The following is an 18,306-nucleotide window of genomic DNA, read 5'->3' on the forward strand; positions in this document are numbered from 1 at the left end:
AATAGTGAGAGTCCAGTCCATAGTGGATCTAACACAATAGTGAAAGTCCAGTCCATAGTGTATCTAACACAATAGGGAAAGTCCAGTCCATAGTGGATCTAACACAATAGTGAGAGTCCAGTCCATAGTGGATCTAATATAATAGTGAGAGTCCAGTCTATAGTGGATCTAACATAATAGTGAGAGTCCAGTCCATAGTGGATCTAACATATTAGTGAGAGTCCAGTCCATGGTGGATCTAATATAATAGTGAAAGTCCAGTCCATAGTGGATCTAACATAATAGTGAGAGTCCAGTCCATAGTGGATCCAACATAATAGTGAGAGTCATGTCCATAGTGGATCTAACATAATAGTGAGAGTCCAGTCCATAGTGGATCCAACACAATAGTGAAAGTCCAGTCCATAGTGGATCTATCATAGAAGCGAGAGTCCAGTCTATAGTGGATCTAACACAATAGTGAAAGTCCAGTCCATAGTGCATTTAACATAATAGTGAGAGTCCAGTCCATGGTTGATCTAATATATTAGTGAGAGTCTAGTCCATAGTTGATCTAACATAATAGTGAGAGTCCAGTCCATAGTGGATCTAATATAATAGTGAGAGTCCAGTCCATAGTGGATCTAACACAATAGTGAAAGTCCAGTCCATAGTGGATCTAACATAATAGTGAGAGTCCAGTCCATATTGGATCTAACTTAATAGTGAGAGTCCAGTCCATAGTGGATCTAACATAATAGTGAGAGTCCAGTCCATAGTGGATCTAATATAATAGTGAGAGTCCAGTCCATAGTGGATCTAACAGTGAGAGTCCAGTCCATAGTGGATCTAACATAATAGTGAGAGTCCAGTCCATAGTGGATCTAACATAATAGTGAGAGTCCAGTCCATAGTGGATCTAACATAATAGTGAGAGTCCAATCCATAGTGGATCTAATATAATAGTGAGAGTCCAGTCCATACTGGGGCAAGCAGACGACCCTCCTGAGCCGAGAACCTTCATTGTCCATTCGTTTTTGGTGACTTTATATATTCTGGACCTAGACGTTGAGTCCGCGACATACATGGTGGACAGTAACTGATACAGTCTGATTTGTTGGTCCAAAAGCATTCGCCGTTTTCCATAGTCTTCCCTCGACAGAAAGTTAATACAAATCAGAAAGCTACCTTTTTTATCACATCCACGGGAGCCCGCATTCTCGTTGTATCTCATTCGACAAATTGACGAAGCTTTTTGCTAAGTAGACCCGGACATTGGAAAGTTCTCTTGCCGCCTGAAAAGTGTTGTATCCCAAATAGCTGCAGTCGTCTTCTCTCAAGGTATTCACGTGTGATTTCCACAAGTGCGTACATTACCAACGACAGCACACACCTGTTTGACCTGCTACCATCAGGCAGGCGCTAGAGGTGCATCAGTCCCAGAAATGCAATACCGTACTTCCTAAAAATAGAACCAAGGGGGAGAAGGTGAAGCGCAAATAGGATTGGGGCAACGATTGAGCCCTGGGGGACCCCGTGTGGTAAACATAAAACTGTCTATTTTTACACAAAAACTCCTGTCGTCTAGGAACGACCGGTTTAAGGGGTTATCCAGCTTAATGTAGACTTGGCCTTAGAGGAGGGAGGTCTACTTGGTTCTGGTCAGGTGCAAGGGAAGGGAGGAAGCCACCACAGGAACAGGAGTCAGACAAACAAAAGCAGACAGGGTGCGACGGCTTCATCTTCCCCCACAGAACGAGCCAAGCTGAAGAGTTTTATTTACCATGCCCTGTTATCAGCCTCTGAACAGTGAGTAGACTGTCTGCCTGAGAGGCCACAGAAGGACTGGGTGTTCTCTCCACAGCAGGCACTCAGCCCCCCCGGCACAATCACTTTTCATACCAAAAATAAAAAAATCACTTCAGAGTCGACAGCCCCGTATCGCGTTGCGTGCGACGCGACCACACTTCCCGGGTTCACCTTCGGAATGCCCTTGTCTGTTGCGACGAAAGAGTCGCCCGCACGTAAGAAACGCTCACCTCACACCTGCACACGCGCACGCACAGCGGTCTGGATGTGGGTCGGCTCTCACAGAGATGTAAATCGGTTGCAGATCCATACTGGCCCAGGGCTCATTCACTGATCTATTTTCTGCTCAGCTGGCTTTAAATGAAGTTAAAATGACTCATTAAAACACCCACGAGCTTTGGGATCTTTGAGCGCCGCAGCCTAAATGTGGTCCTCTTTCAACCCTCACCATGGATTGTGTTGCGCGTCAACATACCGGTGTTATTATGGTGTAAGACAGGGGGTGTCCAAAGTGTGGCCCGCCACACATTCTGGAAATGCTGTTGCTAAAATAAATAAAACACTTAAAGGGGAACATTATCAGCAGACCTATGTAAGCGTCAATATATACCTTGATGGTGCAGAAAAAAGACCATATGTTTTTTTAACCGGTTTCCGAACTCTAAATGGGTGAATTTTGGCGAATTAAACGCCTTTCTGTTTATCGCACTGGAGGCGATGACGTCAGAATGTGACGTCGCCAAGGTAACACACCTGCCATTTTCATTTTCTACACATTACAAACACCGGGTCACAGCTCTGTTATTTTCCGTTTTTTTGACTATTTTTTTGGAACCTTGGAGACATCATGCCTCGTCGGTGTGTTGTCGGAGGGTGTAACAACACTAACAGGGAGGGATTCAAGTTGCACCACTGGCAAGAAATCTGCCGCCAGACCCCCATTGAATGTGCCAGAGTGTCTCCACATTTGACCGGCGATGCTAAAGCAGACATGGCACAGAGATGTATGGATAACCTGCAGATGCATTTGCAACGATAGTCAACGAAATCACAAAGGTGAGTTTTGTTGATTTTGACTGCCAGCTAATCGATGCTAAAATGCTACGCTAATTGATGCTAACATGCTATTTACCGGCGGTGCTAAAGCAGACATGGCACAGAGATGTATGGATAACCTGCAGATGCATTTGCAACTATATTACGTTTCCTTCGACCCACATTTAATGCGAAACAAACACTTACCAATCGACGGATTTAAGTTGCTCCAGTGTCAAAAGATGCGAAAGTCCTGATCGTTTGGTCCGCACATTTTACCGGCGATGCTAACGCAGCTATTCGGCCATGCTATGGCTATGAATAGCGTCAATAGCTATTTGCTCAATAGCTTCAGTTTCTTCTTCAATATTTTCATACTCCAACCATCTGTTTCAATACATGCGTAATCTGTTGAATCGCTTAAGTCGCTGAAATCCGACTTTGAATCTGAGCTAATGTCGCTATATCTTGCTGTGGTATTCCCATTGTTTTTTTACATTGGCAGCACGGTGTGACGTCACAGGGAAATGGATAGTGGCATCGCAAATAGCGAAAATCAAGCACTTTAAAGCTTTATTTAGGGATAATCGGAGACCGGTAAAATTTTGAAAAAAACTTCAAAAAATACAACAAGCCACTGGGAACTGATTTTTATTGTTTTTAACCCTTTTGAAATTGTGATAATGTTCCCCTTTTAAAAAAAAAAGTAGAATGAGGTGAAGTCTAACGGGGAAAAGTTGCAATGTTGACACAAAGCTGCCATGCAGGCTGTTTGTTTTTCTTTTGTCTTTCTTTATTTTGCTCTTATTTCTAAAAAAAAAAAAAAAAAAAAAGTACAATAGAGATGCGCGGTTTGCGGTCTCATCCGCGGAGTCCACGGATAAACCGCGGGTCGGGCGGGTGACATGATGAAAAAATAGATTTTAATTAGATTTGGGCTGGTGGCGGGTGAACCATTCGGAAATTATGATGCACATGGTTCAGGGACCGGTATCCTTTACCATTCAAAGAGCCATTTAAGACCCGTGTCACAAAGCGAAGAAGACAATCGGAGACGCAAACATTCTCTAGAAAGTCACCCAATTAGGGCGTTCTATGAAGCCATTGACTTTGTTGCCTTCTACAACATGTACGATCTGCTTGTCAGTCCAGCATCATGTTGTGTGTGGCTTCCGCAGACACACACACACGACTGCAAGACATACTGGGTGACACAGAGTACACTAATGGTTGTGATATAAACAATTTTAACACTCTTAGTAATATGCGCCATGCTGTGAAGCCACACCACACAAGAATGACAAACACATTACACAGTAACACAACATAAACGCAACATAACAAATACCCAGAATCCTTTGCATTCATGACAATTCCTGACTATTTTATACACCCCGCTTTTCAGGATGTGTCACGGATGCAAAGGATGCTGGGTATTTGTTGTGTTGCGTTTGTTGTGTTACTGTGAGGATGTTCTCCCGAAATGTGTTTATCATTCTTGTTTGGTGTGGCTTCACAGCGTGGCGCATATTAGTAAGAGTGTTAAAATTGTTTATATCACAACCATCAGTGAACTGTATCACCTAGTATGCCTTTCAATCTTGTACGTGTGATTACGGAAGCTGCGTACAACATGTTGCTGGACTAACAATCGGTTTGTACATGTTGTTGAAGGTGTCAAAGGCAATGGCTTCACAGCACGCTCTTAATCTTGTCGTCAGGATGAACACCATTGGATATTCGCGAGAACGTTAGCCGCTCCCATTGTCTTCTTTACTCTGTGATACGGGTTAAATAGCTCTTTGAGTGGAAAGGTGGCCGACCTCTGATATATTTCAACGGGCGGGCGGTTGCGGTTCTGATAAAATGTTGGTTCGGGTGGATGACTACTTTGGTGATGCGGTTGCGGATGATATAATTGCCTATCCGCACATCTCTAATGTTAATGAATTATTGACCTATTCAAATATTATGTGCATATATAGTGTGGTTGCCATATAAAAACAGTGTTTTCTTTGACAAAAGAGCATAAAACCAACAGAATAATAGTTCAAACGTAAAATCGACAGGTTTATCTGAAGTTGATCTCGTAACTTAAGTGACATCACATGGACAAAGATAATACCTTCCGGAAGGAAAGTTCTGTGATCAGATGAAACAAAAAAAGCCTAGACATTCTGTTTTTACAAGTGTAAGCAAACTTTTGATCGCGACTAAAACAGTCAACTCCATCTTGTGACACTCCCGTCCTTGCACGCTACACCCCCACAACAAAGACGGCCACAAAATAAAAGCTCCAATTTGTTTCATTTTCTCCAAACCCCGTTTCCATATGAGTTGGGAAATTGTGTTGGATGTAAATGTAAACGGAATACAATAATTTGCAAATCCTTTTCAACCCATATTCAGTTGAATGCACTACAAAGACAAGATATTTGATGTTCAAACTCATAAACTTCATTTTTTTTAGCAAAAAATGATTAACTTGGAATTTCGTGGCTGCAACACGTGCCAAGGTAGTTGGGAAAGGGCATGTTCACCACTGTGCTGCATCACCTTTTCTTTTAACAACACTCAATAAACGTTTGGGAACTGAGGAAACTAATTGTTGAAGCTTTGAAAGTGGAATTCTTTCCCATTCTTGTTTTATGTAGAGCTTCAGTCGTTCAACAGTCCGGGGTCTCCGCTGTCGTATTTTACGCTTCATAATGCGCCACACATTTTGGATGGGAGACAGGTCTGGACTGTAGGCAGGCCAGGAAAGTACCCACACCCTTTTTTCACGAAGCCACGCTGTTGTAACACTTGTCTTGCTGAAATAAGCAGGGGCGTCCATTAAAAAAGACAGCGCTTAGATGGCAGCATATGTTGTTCCAAAACCTGTATGTACCTTTCAGCATTAATGGTGCCTTCACAGATGTGTAAGTTACCCATGCTTTGGGCACTAATGCACCCCCATACTATCACAGATGCTGGCTTTTGAACTTTGCGTCGATGGTTCGTTCACCCTTTGGTCCGGATGACACGATGTCGAATATTTCCTAAAACGATTTGAAATGTGGACTCGTCAGACCAAGGAACAATTTTCCACTTTGCATCAGTCCATCTTAGATGATCTCAGGCCCAGAGGAGCCGGCGGCGTTTCTGGATGTTGTTGATAAATGACTTTCGCTTTCCATAGTAGAGCTTTAACTTGCACTTACAGATGTAGCGACAAACTATATTTAGTGATAGTGGTTTCCTGAGGTGTTCCTGACCTCATGTGGTGATATCCTTTAGAGATTGATGTCGGTTTTTGATACAGTGCCATCTGGGGGATTGAAGGTCACGGTCATTCAATGTTGGTTTCCGGCCATGCCGCTTACGTGGAGTGATTTCTCCAGATTCTCTGAACCTTTTGATGACATTATGGACCGTAGATGTTGAAATCCCTAAATTTCTTGCAATTGCACTTTAAGAAACGTTGTTCTTAAACTGCAGTTGTGGACAAAGGGGTGTACCTCGCCCCATCCTTTCTTGTGAAAGACTGAGCATTTTTTGGGAAGCTGTTTTTATACCCAATCATGGCACCCACCTGTTCCCAATTAGCCTGTGGGATGTTCCAAATAAGTGTTTGATGAGCATTCCTCAACTTTATCAGTATTTATTGCCACCTTTCCCAGCTTCTTTGTCACTTGTTGCTGGCATCACACTCTAAAGTTAATCAGTTATCAGTTTGAACGTCCAATATGTTGTCTTTGTAGCATACTCAACTGAATATGGGTTGAAAAGGATTCGTAAATTATTGTATTGTTTATATTTACATCTAACACAATTTCCCAACACATATGGAAACGGGGTTTGTAAAAACAACCACTTTTTTTTTTTTTTAATCATTTAGTTGCACGCCGCAAATAGTGTGACACAGTCGCCGCTGTAGATCCTAATGTTGTGTGACGCTGTCCAGCGCCGTGCGTCGTGTTGTGTGCGATTGTGTGATAAGGGGAGAAGAGAACATAGTGCATTGTCTTGTGCAGTCAAAGGCACGGAGTGTGCTCTCATCCATAAACCATCAAACTGTCTCCAGACGCGACTGCAATCGTCCTCCATCAAAACACTTTGTCTGGCATACCAAAATAAGAGCCAGCATCGAGCTGAATACCAAATCAGCCCATTAGAGCGGCGGAGCGCGTGCTCCTTAGCAACCAGAAGGATCTAAGGCTGCAATACCGAAATACACGACGACAAAGAAATGAGATTCACCCCCCCTCACAATTTTTTGTGGTTTGTTTTCATGTAGCGTTACAGGTTGGCGTGCAAAAACTCCAACGGGGTTAAAGGTTTGGGTGCAACAAAGCATGTGTGTTTAGAGGGAACAACAAAAACAGACGAGTCAGGGAAAGTTTGAAGATTCTCTCTCATCCGTCAGCAGGATGTCACTCCTAAACAATACCCTTCTTGTCTTGTCTGTACGCTTTTTTCCAGCCGAGGTCTGTGTTTAAAGTTGCATTTTTACCCTCCTCTCTCCCTGCGCCTCGTTCTCTATTTTGGATAAAGTAGCTGGGAGAGCAGTCAGGTCTGATTAAGTCTGCATTTGGGTACAGTGTGTTCCTGGACACACATCTGCGAGCGAGCCATCACACACGCTTCGGAACACTGGCAGAACACCCAGGCCTGCCGGCGGCTCATGATGTCATCGCTCATGAAAAAAAAAAAAAAAAAAAGGGGGCAGAGCTGGCGAGCGGCCAGAGTCTCTCCAAATCCCAAAAAAAACAAAACGGAAAGATCGAGGGACGGGAGGGGGGGGAGATGTGCACGCGGCGGACCCGAGGCACGGACCGGGCGAAGGAGGAGGGGCTTGAGGGTGAACAGGTGCAGCTGAAAGGCAGCGAGGGAACCGATGAAGCAATGTGTTTGGAATAATGTTGTCCCGAGAGATGTCCGATAATGGCTTTTTGGCCGATACTCTGATATTGTGTTGATTGTTTTGTATTATGTTCATCCACACCAGAAGGCCTTGCTCTTAGTCTCCGTTCTAGGTCATCCCAAAGGTGTTCTATGGGGTTCAGGTCAGGACTCTGTGCAGGCCAGTCAAGTTCATCCGCACCAGACTCTGTCATCCATGTCTTTATGGACCTTGCTTTGTGCACTGGTGCACAGTCATGTTAAAAGAGGAAGGGGCCCGCTCCAAACCGTTCCCACAAGGTTGGGAGCATGGAATTGAACAAAATGTTTTGGTAACCTGGAGCATTCAAAGTTTCTTTCACTGGAACTAAGGGGCCAAGCCCAACTCCTGAAAAACAACCCTATACCATAATTCCTCCTCCACCTAATTTCACACTGCAGTCTGAAATGTACCGTTCTCCTGGCAGTGGCGACGTGCATAAAAATTCATCCCAAAAGATGTTATATTGGGTTCAGGTCAGGACTCTGTGCAGGCCAGTCAAGTTCATCCGCAACAGACTCTGTTATCCATGTCTTTATGGACCTTGCTTTGTGCACTGGTGCACAGTCATGTTAAAAGAGGAAGGGGCCCGCTCCAAACTCTTCCCACAAGTTTGGGAGCATGGAATTGTCCAAAATGTTTTGGTGTCCTGGAGCATTCAAAGTTTCTTTCTCTGGAACTAAGGGACCAAGCCCAACTCCTGAAAAACCAACCTATACCATAATTCCTCCTCCACCTAATTTCAAACTAGAGACCGAAATGTACCGTTCTCCTGGCAACCTCTAAACCCAGACTGGTCCATCAGATTGTCAGACAAAAAAGCGTGGCTCATCACTCCGCAGAGCGCGTCTCCACTGCTCTAGAGTCCAGTGGCGACGTGCATAAGAATTCATCCGAAAAGGTGTTATATCGGGTTCAGGTCAGGACTCTGTGCAGGCCAGTTAAGTTCATCCACACCAGACTCTGTCATCCATGTCTTTATGGACCTTGCTTTGTGCACTGGTGCACAGTCATGTTAAAAGAGGAAGGGGCCCGCTCCAAACTGTTCCCACAAGTTTGGGAGCATGGAATTGTCCAAAATGTTTTGGTGTCCTGGAGCATTCAAAGTTTCTTTCACTGGAACTAAGGGGCCAAGCCCAACTCCTGAAAAACCAACCTATACCATAATTCCTCCTCCACCTAATTTCACACTGCAATCCAAAATGTACCGTTCTCCTGGTAACCTCCAAACCCAGACTGGTCCATCAGATTGTCAGACAAAAAAGCGTGGCTCATCACTCCGCAGAGCGCGTCTCCACTGCTCTAGAGTCCAGTGGCGACGTGCATAAGAATTCATCCGAAAAGGTGTTATAACGGGTTCAGGTCAAGACTCTGTGCAGGCCAGTCAAGCTCATCCACACCAGACTCTGTCATTCATGTCTTTATGGGCCTTGCTTTGTGCACTGGTGCACACTCATGTTGGAAGAGAAAGGGGCCCGCTCCAAACTGTTCCCACAAGGTTGAGAGCAGGGAATTGTCCAAAATGTTTTGGTATCTTAGAGCATTCAAAGTTCCTTTCACTGGAACTAAGGGGCCAAGCCCAACTCCTGAACAACCACCCAACACTATACTTCCTCCAAGTGATTAGGACACCTGATTCTGATCATTTGGTTGGGTGGCCAAATACTTTTGGCGATATAGTGTGTCCACTATTTAGAGTTGTAAAAGTATGTTTGCCGAATTTCTTACCCAGTTCAAGACCAACACTCTGATGCCATACCTTTCTAATTTGTTAGTTATGAAATCATGGTTAATTGTTTTAAATTAGAGATGTCCGATAAAGGCTTTTTTGCCCATATCCGATAATGTCCAACTCTTAATTACGGATTCCGATATCAACCGATACTGATATATACGGTCGTGGAATTAACACATTGTTATGCTTAATTTTACTGTGATGTCGGAGGTTTTAAAAAATAAGAGACCAACCTCAACTCAAGTTATGGGAAAAAAATGCCAACATGGCACTGCCATATTTATTATTGAAGTCACAAAGTGCATTAACAGACGCACGGAATTTGGGACATGCTCTCCCTGAGATAATCCTGATACCCACTAATACTTTGACTTTCACAAAGTGCATTATTATTTTTATTTATTTTTTAATTTTGCTTCAAAACAACAATTACAAAAACAATGACTATCTACACCATGGGTGTCAAACTCTGGCCCACGGGCCAAATTTGGTCCACCGTGTATTTTCATTTGGCCCTTGAAGCAATATCAAATTAACATTAGAGCTGGCCCGTCGGTATTATACAGCGGCGGTGTCGCTGTAACACTGCATTCACCGCTAATACTCATACTTGCTAAACCCCCCAATGTCCATCCGCCCCCCCACCCGATTTTCCAAGGAGACTCCCAAATTTCAGTGCCCCTCACGAAAATCACAGGGGGCAACCATTCTCACAAATTTATCCCGATTCCCACCTGGACAAGAATATTAAATAAATAAATAAATGATAAATGGGTTGTACTTGTATAGCGCTTTTCTACCTTCAAGGTACTCAAAGCGCTTTGACACTACTTCCACATTTACCCATTCACACACACATTCACACACTGATGGAGGGAGCTGCCATGCAAGGCGCCAGCCAGCACCCATCAGGAGCAAGGGTGAAGTGTCTTGCTCAGGACACAACGGACGTGACGAGGTTGGTACTAGGTGGGAATTGAACCAGGGACGCTCGGGTTGCGCACGGCCACTCTCCCCACTGCGCCAGGCGTGCCTTAAAGGCACTGCCTCAAGCGTCCTCTAAAACCTTTAGTCATGTCCGCTTTTCCTACGTAAAAACAGCGTGCCGGCCTAGTCACATGATACATGTGGCTTTTACACACACACACACGCTAATGCAATGCAAGCTTGGTCAACAGCCATACAGGTCACACTGAGGGTGGCCGCATAAACAGCTTTAAGACTGTTACAAATATGCGCCACACTGTGAACCAACACTAAACGAGAATGACAAGCAAATTTCGGGAGAACATCCGCATAACATAAACACAACAGAACAACTACACAGAACCCCTTGCAGCACTACCTCTTCCTGGACACTACAAATATAAAAAATGTATTATTAGCCTGTGGGAAAAGTTTATTTTGATATTTACCTGAGAAGGCTGCAAATAGAAAAGAGGCGTTCAATTTCTATTTAAATTTGATTTGATATGCCATTGCTATTTTTAAATTATTAGTATTATTTGAAACTGGATTTTGCATGTGACTATAAAGTTATATAAGTCTCGCTTGTTCAATATTCAATGCAAAACTTGTTCGGGTCCCTATTAAAAGGTTAATTTGTTCAACCTTGGCCCGCGGCTTTGTTCAGTTTTAAATGTTGGCCCACTCTGTATTTGAGTTTGACACCCCTGATCTACACCAAACTCCACCGTAGTTTTTGAGCCTGACCAAAACGTGAGCTTTCGCCCTGGGGTGGGTTTTGTTGTATTTTTGTGTGGTACTACTTTTTTTCCGGTGTTTGCTTTTCATCCATCTTCCGCTTGTATTCATCGTGTATCTCCTTATGATTCTTGAAGAGGTGGGAGATCAACTTGCTCGTATTAAAGGAATATCGCATATCTAACGTTTTGCAGTCATTGCAAATTGCCAGTTTTTTATCCGTCAGAGACACATTTTAAAATAATCCCAAACCACAGACATGGTGTCGTTAGTCAGTCACCGAGCGAGCTGGCTTGTTAGCTACGGCTCCAGCACCGGCAACAACACACTCTTGTTGTTGTTATGCTGCCGTGGCGGTTTGATGAGGTCATCAAGCGTCACCAGTAGCGGGACATCTGTAGTTATCCGGCTGCCAAGATTTTGGTACCGGTACCAAAATTATTTGTGATATTTTTCGGTATTTTTCTGAATTAAAGGAAACCATAGAAAAAGTGAATTTTTCTTATTTTAACAAAAAAAATCCAAGGGTACATTAAACATGTTTCTTATTGCAATTAAGTCCATCCATCCATTTTCTACCACCTGTCCCTTTCGGGATCGCGGGGGGTGCTGGAGCCTATTTCAGCTGCATTCATGCGGAAGGCGGCGTACACCCTGGACAAGTCGCCACCTCATCACAGTGCTAACACAGACAGACAACATTCACACTCACTCTCACACTATTATGTTAGATCCACTATGGACTGGACTCTTACCCTATGTCAGATCCACTATGGACTGGACTCTCACTATTATGTTAGATCTACTATGGACTGGACTCTCCCTATTATGTTAGATCCATTATAGACTGGACTCTCACAATATTATGTTAGATCTACTATGGACTGGACTCTCACACTATTATGTTAGATCCACTATGGACTGGACTCTCACAATATTATGTTAGATCCACTATGGACTGGACTCTCACACTATTATGTTAGATCCACGTTGGACTGGACTCTCACTATTATGTTAGATCCACTATGGACTGGACTCTCACAATATTATGTTAGATCCACTATGGACTGGACTCTCACACTGTTATGTTAGATCCACTCTGGACTGGACTCTCACAATATTAGGTTAGATCCACTATGGACTGGACTCTCACTATTATGTTAGATCCACTATGGACTGGACTCTCACAATATTATGTTAGATCCACTATGGACTGGACTCTCACACTGTTATGTTAGATCCACTCTGGACTGGACTCTCACTATTATGTTAGATCCACTATGGACTGGACTTTCTCAATATTATGTTAGATCCACTATGGACTGGACTCTCACAATATTATGTTAGATCCACTATGGACTGGACTCTCACAATATTATGTTAGATCCACTATGGACTGGACTCTCACTATTATGTTAGATCCACTATGGACTGGACTTTCTCAATATTATGTTAGATCCACTATGGACTGGACTTTCACTATTATGTTAGATCCTCTATGGACTGGACTCTCACACTGTTATGTTAGATCCACTATGGACTGGACTCTCACAATATTATGTTAGATCCACTATGGACTGGACTCTCACAATATTATGTTAGATCCACTATGGACTGGACTCTCACACTATTATGTTAGATCCACTATGGACTGGACTCTCACAATATTATGTTGGATCCACTATGGACTGGACTCTCACACTATTATGTTAGATCCACTATGGACTGGACTCTCACTATAATGTTGGATCCACTATGGACTGGACTCTCACTATTATGTTAGATCAACTATGGACTGGACTCTCACTATTATGTTAGATCCACTCTGGACTCGACTCTCACTATTATATTAGATCCACTTTTGACTGTGATGTGGGATCTGAGCTGAGGATGTCGTTGTGGCTTGTGCAACCCTTTGAGACACTCGTGATTTAGGGCTGTATGAGTAAACTGCGATGATTGATTGAAATTCACACACTAGGGTGAGCATGCAAACTCCACACAGAAAGATCCTGAGCCCGGGATTGAACTCAGGATCTTCGTATTGTGAGGCACATGCGCTACCCCCTGGTACACCGTGCTGCCCTGATATTTAGTCCTTGAATAAAATGGTGAACAAACAAGACAACTTGTCTTTTAGTAGTAAGTAAACAAAAAAAGACTCCTAATTAGTCTGCTGAAGTATGCAATAACTTATTGTGTCATTTATCTACAGTACCTATTATTTAGTCAATATTAAAAAGGACAAACTGTAAAAATGATTTATTAATCCACTTGTTCATTTTCTGTTAATATCTGCAAACTTCCTCTTTTAACATATTCTATCTACACTTCTGTTAAAATGTAATAATGACTTCTTCTTTGATGTTTTACATTAGTTTTGGATGATACCACAAATTTGTGCATCAATCAGTTACAGGATCATACATTGGTCATATTCAAAGTCCTCATGTGTCCGGAGACATATTTCCTGAGTTTATAAACATAATATGAATTTTAAAAAAAGATGTGATGCCACAAAATATAGACGTAATCATAGTAGTATTGACTAAATACGTGCTTGTACTTGGTATCATTATAGTGGATGTCAGGTGTCGTTTGTTTTACGTTTTGATGCCGGTGAGCTGCGGTTTGTACTGAAGCATGTTTAGCTATACCTTGTCCCTTACTTGTAAGAAACTTACTTTATTTGTCGCAATGGAGGCGAGAATTAGTGATTTAGAACTAGCTAAAACACTGACAGACATTAGCCGCTAGCTAGCTAGCCATGTCTTAAAGCCCCACTTTCCGAGGGCGTTTCAGTCTTATAACTTCACCTTTATCCTCAGTTTTTAAGCCAAAATGCGTCCGTTCTCCCTTTTCTGTCTACATACTGTGTCTGCTTGTAAGTACTCTGTGATTGTGCGCTGCCGAACATGCTCTTCTGCTAATAAAAGCAGCAATGATTTGACGTGGGCGCGGGACCGGTATTTTGTAGAGGCGGTATAGTGCCAAATATGATTCATTGGTATCGCAGTACTATACTAGTTTGGAGTTAGCAAGTACCTGTGTGAGACAACATGTGCATCCGGAGCCTCATGCTGTCCTGGAAGTGCTTGCCACAGTATTCGCAGCCGTGGCCCTTCTCGTCGTTATGCAGCCTCCTGTGGAAACAGAAACACCGGCTGTGAGGGGGGGTAGCGGAAAAAAAAAGAAGCGGCACAAAAAGCGGCGCACTCATATTAGCACAAGTGTTTTGTTTCGGTGCCTTTTCCCTGTAAGGTCTCTCAAACGCCGCCGCGTCATTGTGCGCCTCACAAGAGCCGCCATATTTTCATTCCGGCGAGAGTCCCTCGGCATGAATGTGGCATCATTAGCGTAAGAGGCCCCTCGGAGTTGTGAATCACAACGCATGAATGCTGAGAGGACACAGACAATGGGATATCTGGCTAATTTCAGAGTGCAGACGTATACGCGTGCCTCCACCCGCCAGCGCTGCAAGACACCGGGCATACACACATACACACACACACACACACACACATACTGGTTATCATTTACAATGGGGACCAATTTTTAGATCATGACTTGTGGGGACCACCCTTTCTACAGGTTGTGGAGGCATAAAAAAATGGGGTAAAATGGCCACTGCCCAGTTAGCTCATACACGTCTTTAAATCTCTGGATTGATGACGTAATGTGCTGATCAGACTTACTGGGGACCCTGGGGAAAAAGAGTTAATATGGTCCCTAAGGGACCAAATTTAAATAATGCTGCATTATTCACACAAATTTGTACGTGACTACTGAGGACCATTTATTTAAAAAAAATAAAAACAAGTAGAAATTAAATGTGACATGATCCTCAGAATCATTTGTAAAGGTTTCTCTTTAGGGGACCTGTTCTTTGGTCCCCATACCGTCAGAGGTCCCCTAAAGGTTGACTGTGTTAACAGAGCGATGTCCCCATAAAGTCAGCATTGCCAGAACACACACACACACACACACACACACACACACACACACACACACTGGTTATCATTTGGATTGGGGTCCAATTTTTAGATCATGACTTGTGGGGACCACCCTTTCTACAGCTTGTGGAGGCATAAAAAAAAAGAAGTAAAATGGCCACTGCCCAGGAAGCTCATACACGTCTTTAAATCTCTGGATTGATGAAGTAATGTGCTGATCAGACTTACTGGGGACTCTGGGGAAAACAGTTCATATGGTTCATGGGGACCAAATTTTAATAATTTTGCATGATTCACACAAATTTGTACGTGACTACAGAGGACCATTTATTTAAAAAAAATAAAAAAAATAAAAACAAGTAGAAATTAAATGTGACATGATCCTCAGAATCATTTGTAAAGGTTTCTCTTTAGGGGACCTGTTCTTTGGTCCCCATACCGTCAAAGGTCCCCTAAAGGTTGACTGTGTTAACAGAGCGATGTCCCCATTAAGTCAGCATTGCCAGAACACACACACACACACACACACACACACACCCAATGGTTATCATTTGGATTGGGGACCAATTTTTAGATCATGACTTGTGGGGACCAACCTTTCTACAGGTTGTGGAGGCTTAAAAAAAATTAGGTAAAATGGCCACTGCCCAGTTAGCTCATACACGTCTTTGAATCTCTGGATCAATGATGTAATGTGTTGATCAGACTTACTGGGGACCCTGGGGGAAAACAGTTCATATGGTTCATGGGGACCAAATTTTAATAATTTTGCATAATTCACACAAATTTCTATGTGACTACAGAGGACCATTTATTAAAAAAAAAGTTATTAAATATGACATGATCCTCAGAATCATTTAAAAAGGTTTTCCTTTAGGGGACCTGTTTTTTGGTCCCCATACCCTCAGAGGTCACCTAAAGGTGACTGTGTAAACAGAGCGATGTCCCCATTAAGTCAGCATTGGCAGAACACGAACACACACACACACACACTCACACACACACACACACACACACACACGTACTGGTTATCACTTGAAATGGGGACCAAGTTTTTGTTCATACATTGTGGGGACCACCCTTTCTACAGGTTGTGGAGGCATAAGAAATATGAGGTAAAATGGCCACTGCCCAGTTAGCTCATACACGTCTTTAAATCTCTCGATCGATGAAGTAATGTGCTGATCAGACTTACTGGGGACCCTGGGGAAAAAGAGTTAATATTGTCCATGGGGACCAAATTGTAATAATTTTGCATAATTCACACAAATTTGTACGTGACTACTGAGGACCATTTATTAAAAAGAAAAAAAAAGTTGAAATTAAATATGACATGATCCTCAGAATCATTTAAAAAGGAAAAAAGTATTAGTTTTAACTAAGCACAGCTCTATTAATGCCAGGATAACACATTTTTCACTTCAGGATCTTCAGAATGGATCTGACTATCATTTAAAAAGGTTTCCCTTTAGGGGTCCTGTTTTTTGGTGCCCATACCCTCAAAGTGACTGTGTAAACAGAGCGATGTCCCCATTAAGTCAGCATTGCCAGAACACACACATACACACACACACACACACACACTGGTAATCATTTGGATTGGGGACCAATTTTTAGATCATGACTTGTGGGGACCACCCTTTCTACAGGTTGTGGAGGCTTAAAAAAATGAGGTAAAATGGCCACTGCCCAGTTAGCTCATACACGTCTTTGAATCTCTGGATTGATGAAGTAATGTGCTGATCAGACTTACTGGGGACACTGGGGGAAAACAGTTCATATGGTTCATGGGGACCAAATTTTAATAATTTTGCATGATTCACACAAATTTGTACGTGACTACAGAGGACCATTTATTTGAAAAAAAATAAAAAAATAAAAACAAGTAGAAATTAAATGTGACATGATCCTCAGAATCATTTGTAAAGGTTTCTCTTTAGGGGACCTGTTCTTTGGTCCCCATACCGTCAGAGGTCCCCTAAAGGTTGACTGTGTTAACAGAGCGATGTCCCCATAAAGTCAGCATTGCCAGAACACACACACACACACACACACACACACACACACACACACACTGGTTATCATTTGGATTGGGGTCCAATTTTTAGATCATGACTTGTGGGGACCACCCTTTCTACAGCTTGTGGAGGCATAAAAAAAAAGAAGTAAAATGGCCACTGCCCAGGAAGCTCATACACGTCTTTAAATCTCTGGATTGATGAAGTAATGTGCTGATCAGACTTACTGGGGACTCTGGGGAAAACAGTTCATATGGTTCATGGGGACCAAATTTTAATAATTTTGCATGATTCACACAAATTTGTACGTGACTACTGAGGACCATTTATTTAAAAAAAATAAAAACAAGTTGAAATTAAATGTGACATGATCCTCAGAATCATTTGTAAAGGTTTCTCTTTAGGGGACCTGTTCTTTGGTCCCCATACCATCAGAGGTTCCCTAAAGGTTGACTGTATTAACAGAGCGATGTCCCCATTAAGTCAGCATTGCCAGAACACACACACACACTGGTTATCATTTGGATTGGGGACCAATTTTTAGATCATGACTTGTGGGGACCACCCTTTCTACAGGTTGTGGAGGCATAAAAACATTTAATAAAATGGCCACTGCCCAGTTAGCTCATACACGTCTTTAAATCTCTGGGTTGATGACGTAATGTGCTGATCAGACTTACTGGGGACCCTGGGGGAAAACAGTTCATATGGTTCATGGGGACCAAATTTTAATAATTTTGCATAATTCACACAAATTTGTATGTGACTACAGAGGACCATTTATTTAAAAAAAAGTTATTAAATATGACATGATCCTCAGAATCATTTAAAAAGGTTTTCCTTTAGGGGACCTGTTTTTTGGTCCCCATACCCTCAGAGGTCACCTAAAGGTGACTGTGTAAACAGAGCGATGTCCCCATTAAGTCAGCATTGGCAGAACACGAACACACACACACACACACTCACACACACACACACACACACACACACACGTACTGGTTATCACTTGAAATGGGGACCAAGTTTTTGTTCATACATTGTGGGGACCACCCTTTCTACAGGTTGTGGAGGCATAAGAAATATGAGGTAAAATGGCCACTGCCCAGTTAGCTCATACACGTCTTTAAATCTCTCGATCGATGAAGTAAT

At 42.7% G+C, this 18,306-nt stretch overlaps 1 protein-coding gene across 1 annotated transcript in view; it reads right to left on the reverse strand.

Moving 5' to 3' along the window:
• The window catches only part of zbtb16b (zinc finger and BTB domain containing 16b), a 120,658-nt gene that overhangs the window by 70,204 nt on the left and 32,148 nt on the right, over positions 1–18,306 (reverse strand). Inside the window, exon 3 of the mRNA XM_061878062.1 lies at positions 14,232–14,329. Coding sequence (XP_061734046.1) covers positions 14,232–14,329 — 98 coding nt within the window. The remainder of the gene's footprint in view (positions 1–14,231; positions 14,330–18,306) is intronic.

The sequence above is a fragment of the Nerophis ophidion genome, linkage group LG18 (genome assembly GCF_033978795.1).
Source record: "Nerophis ophidion isolate RoL-2023_Sa linkage group LG18, RoL_Noph_v1.0, whole genome shotgun sequence".
Taxonomy (NCBI): Eukaryota; Metazoa; Chordata; class Actinopteri; order Syngnathiformes; family Syngnathidae; genus Nerophis; species Nerophis ophidion.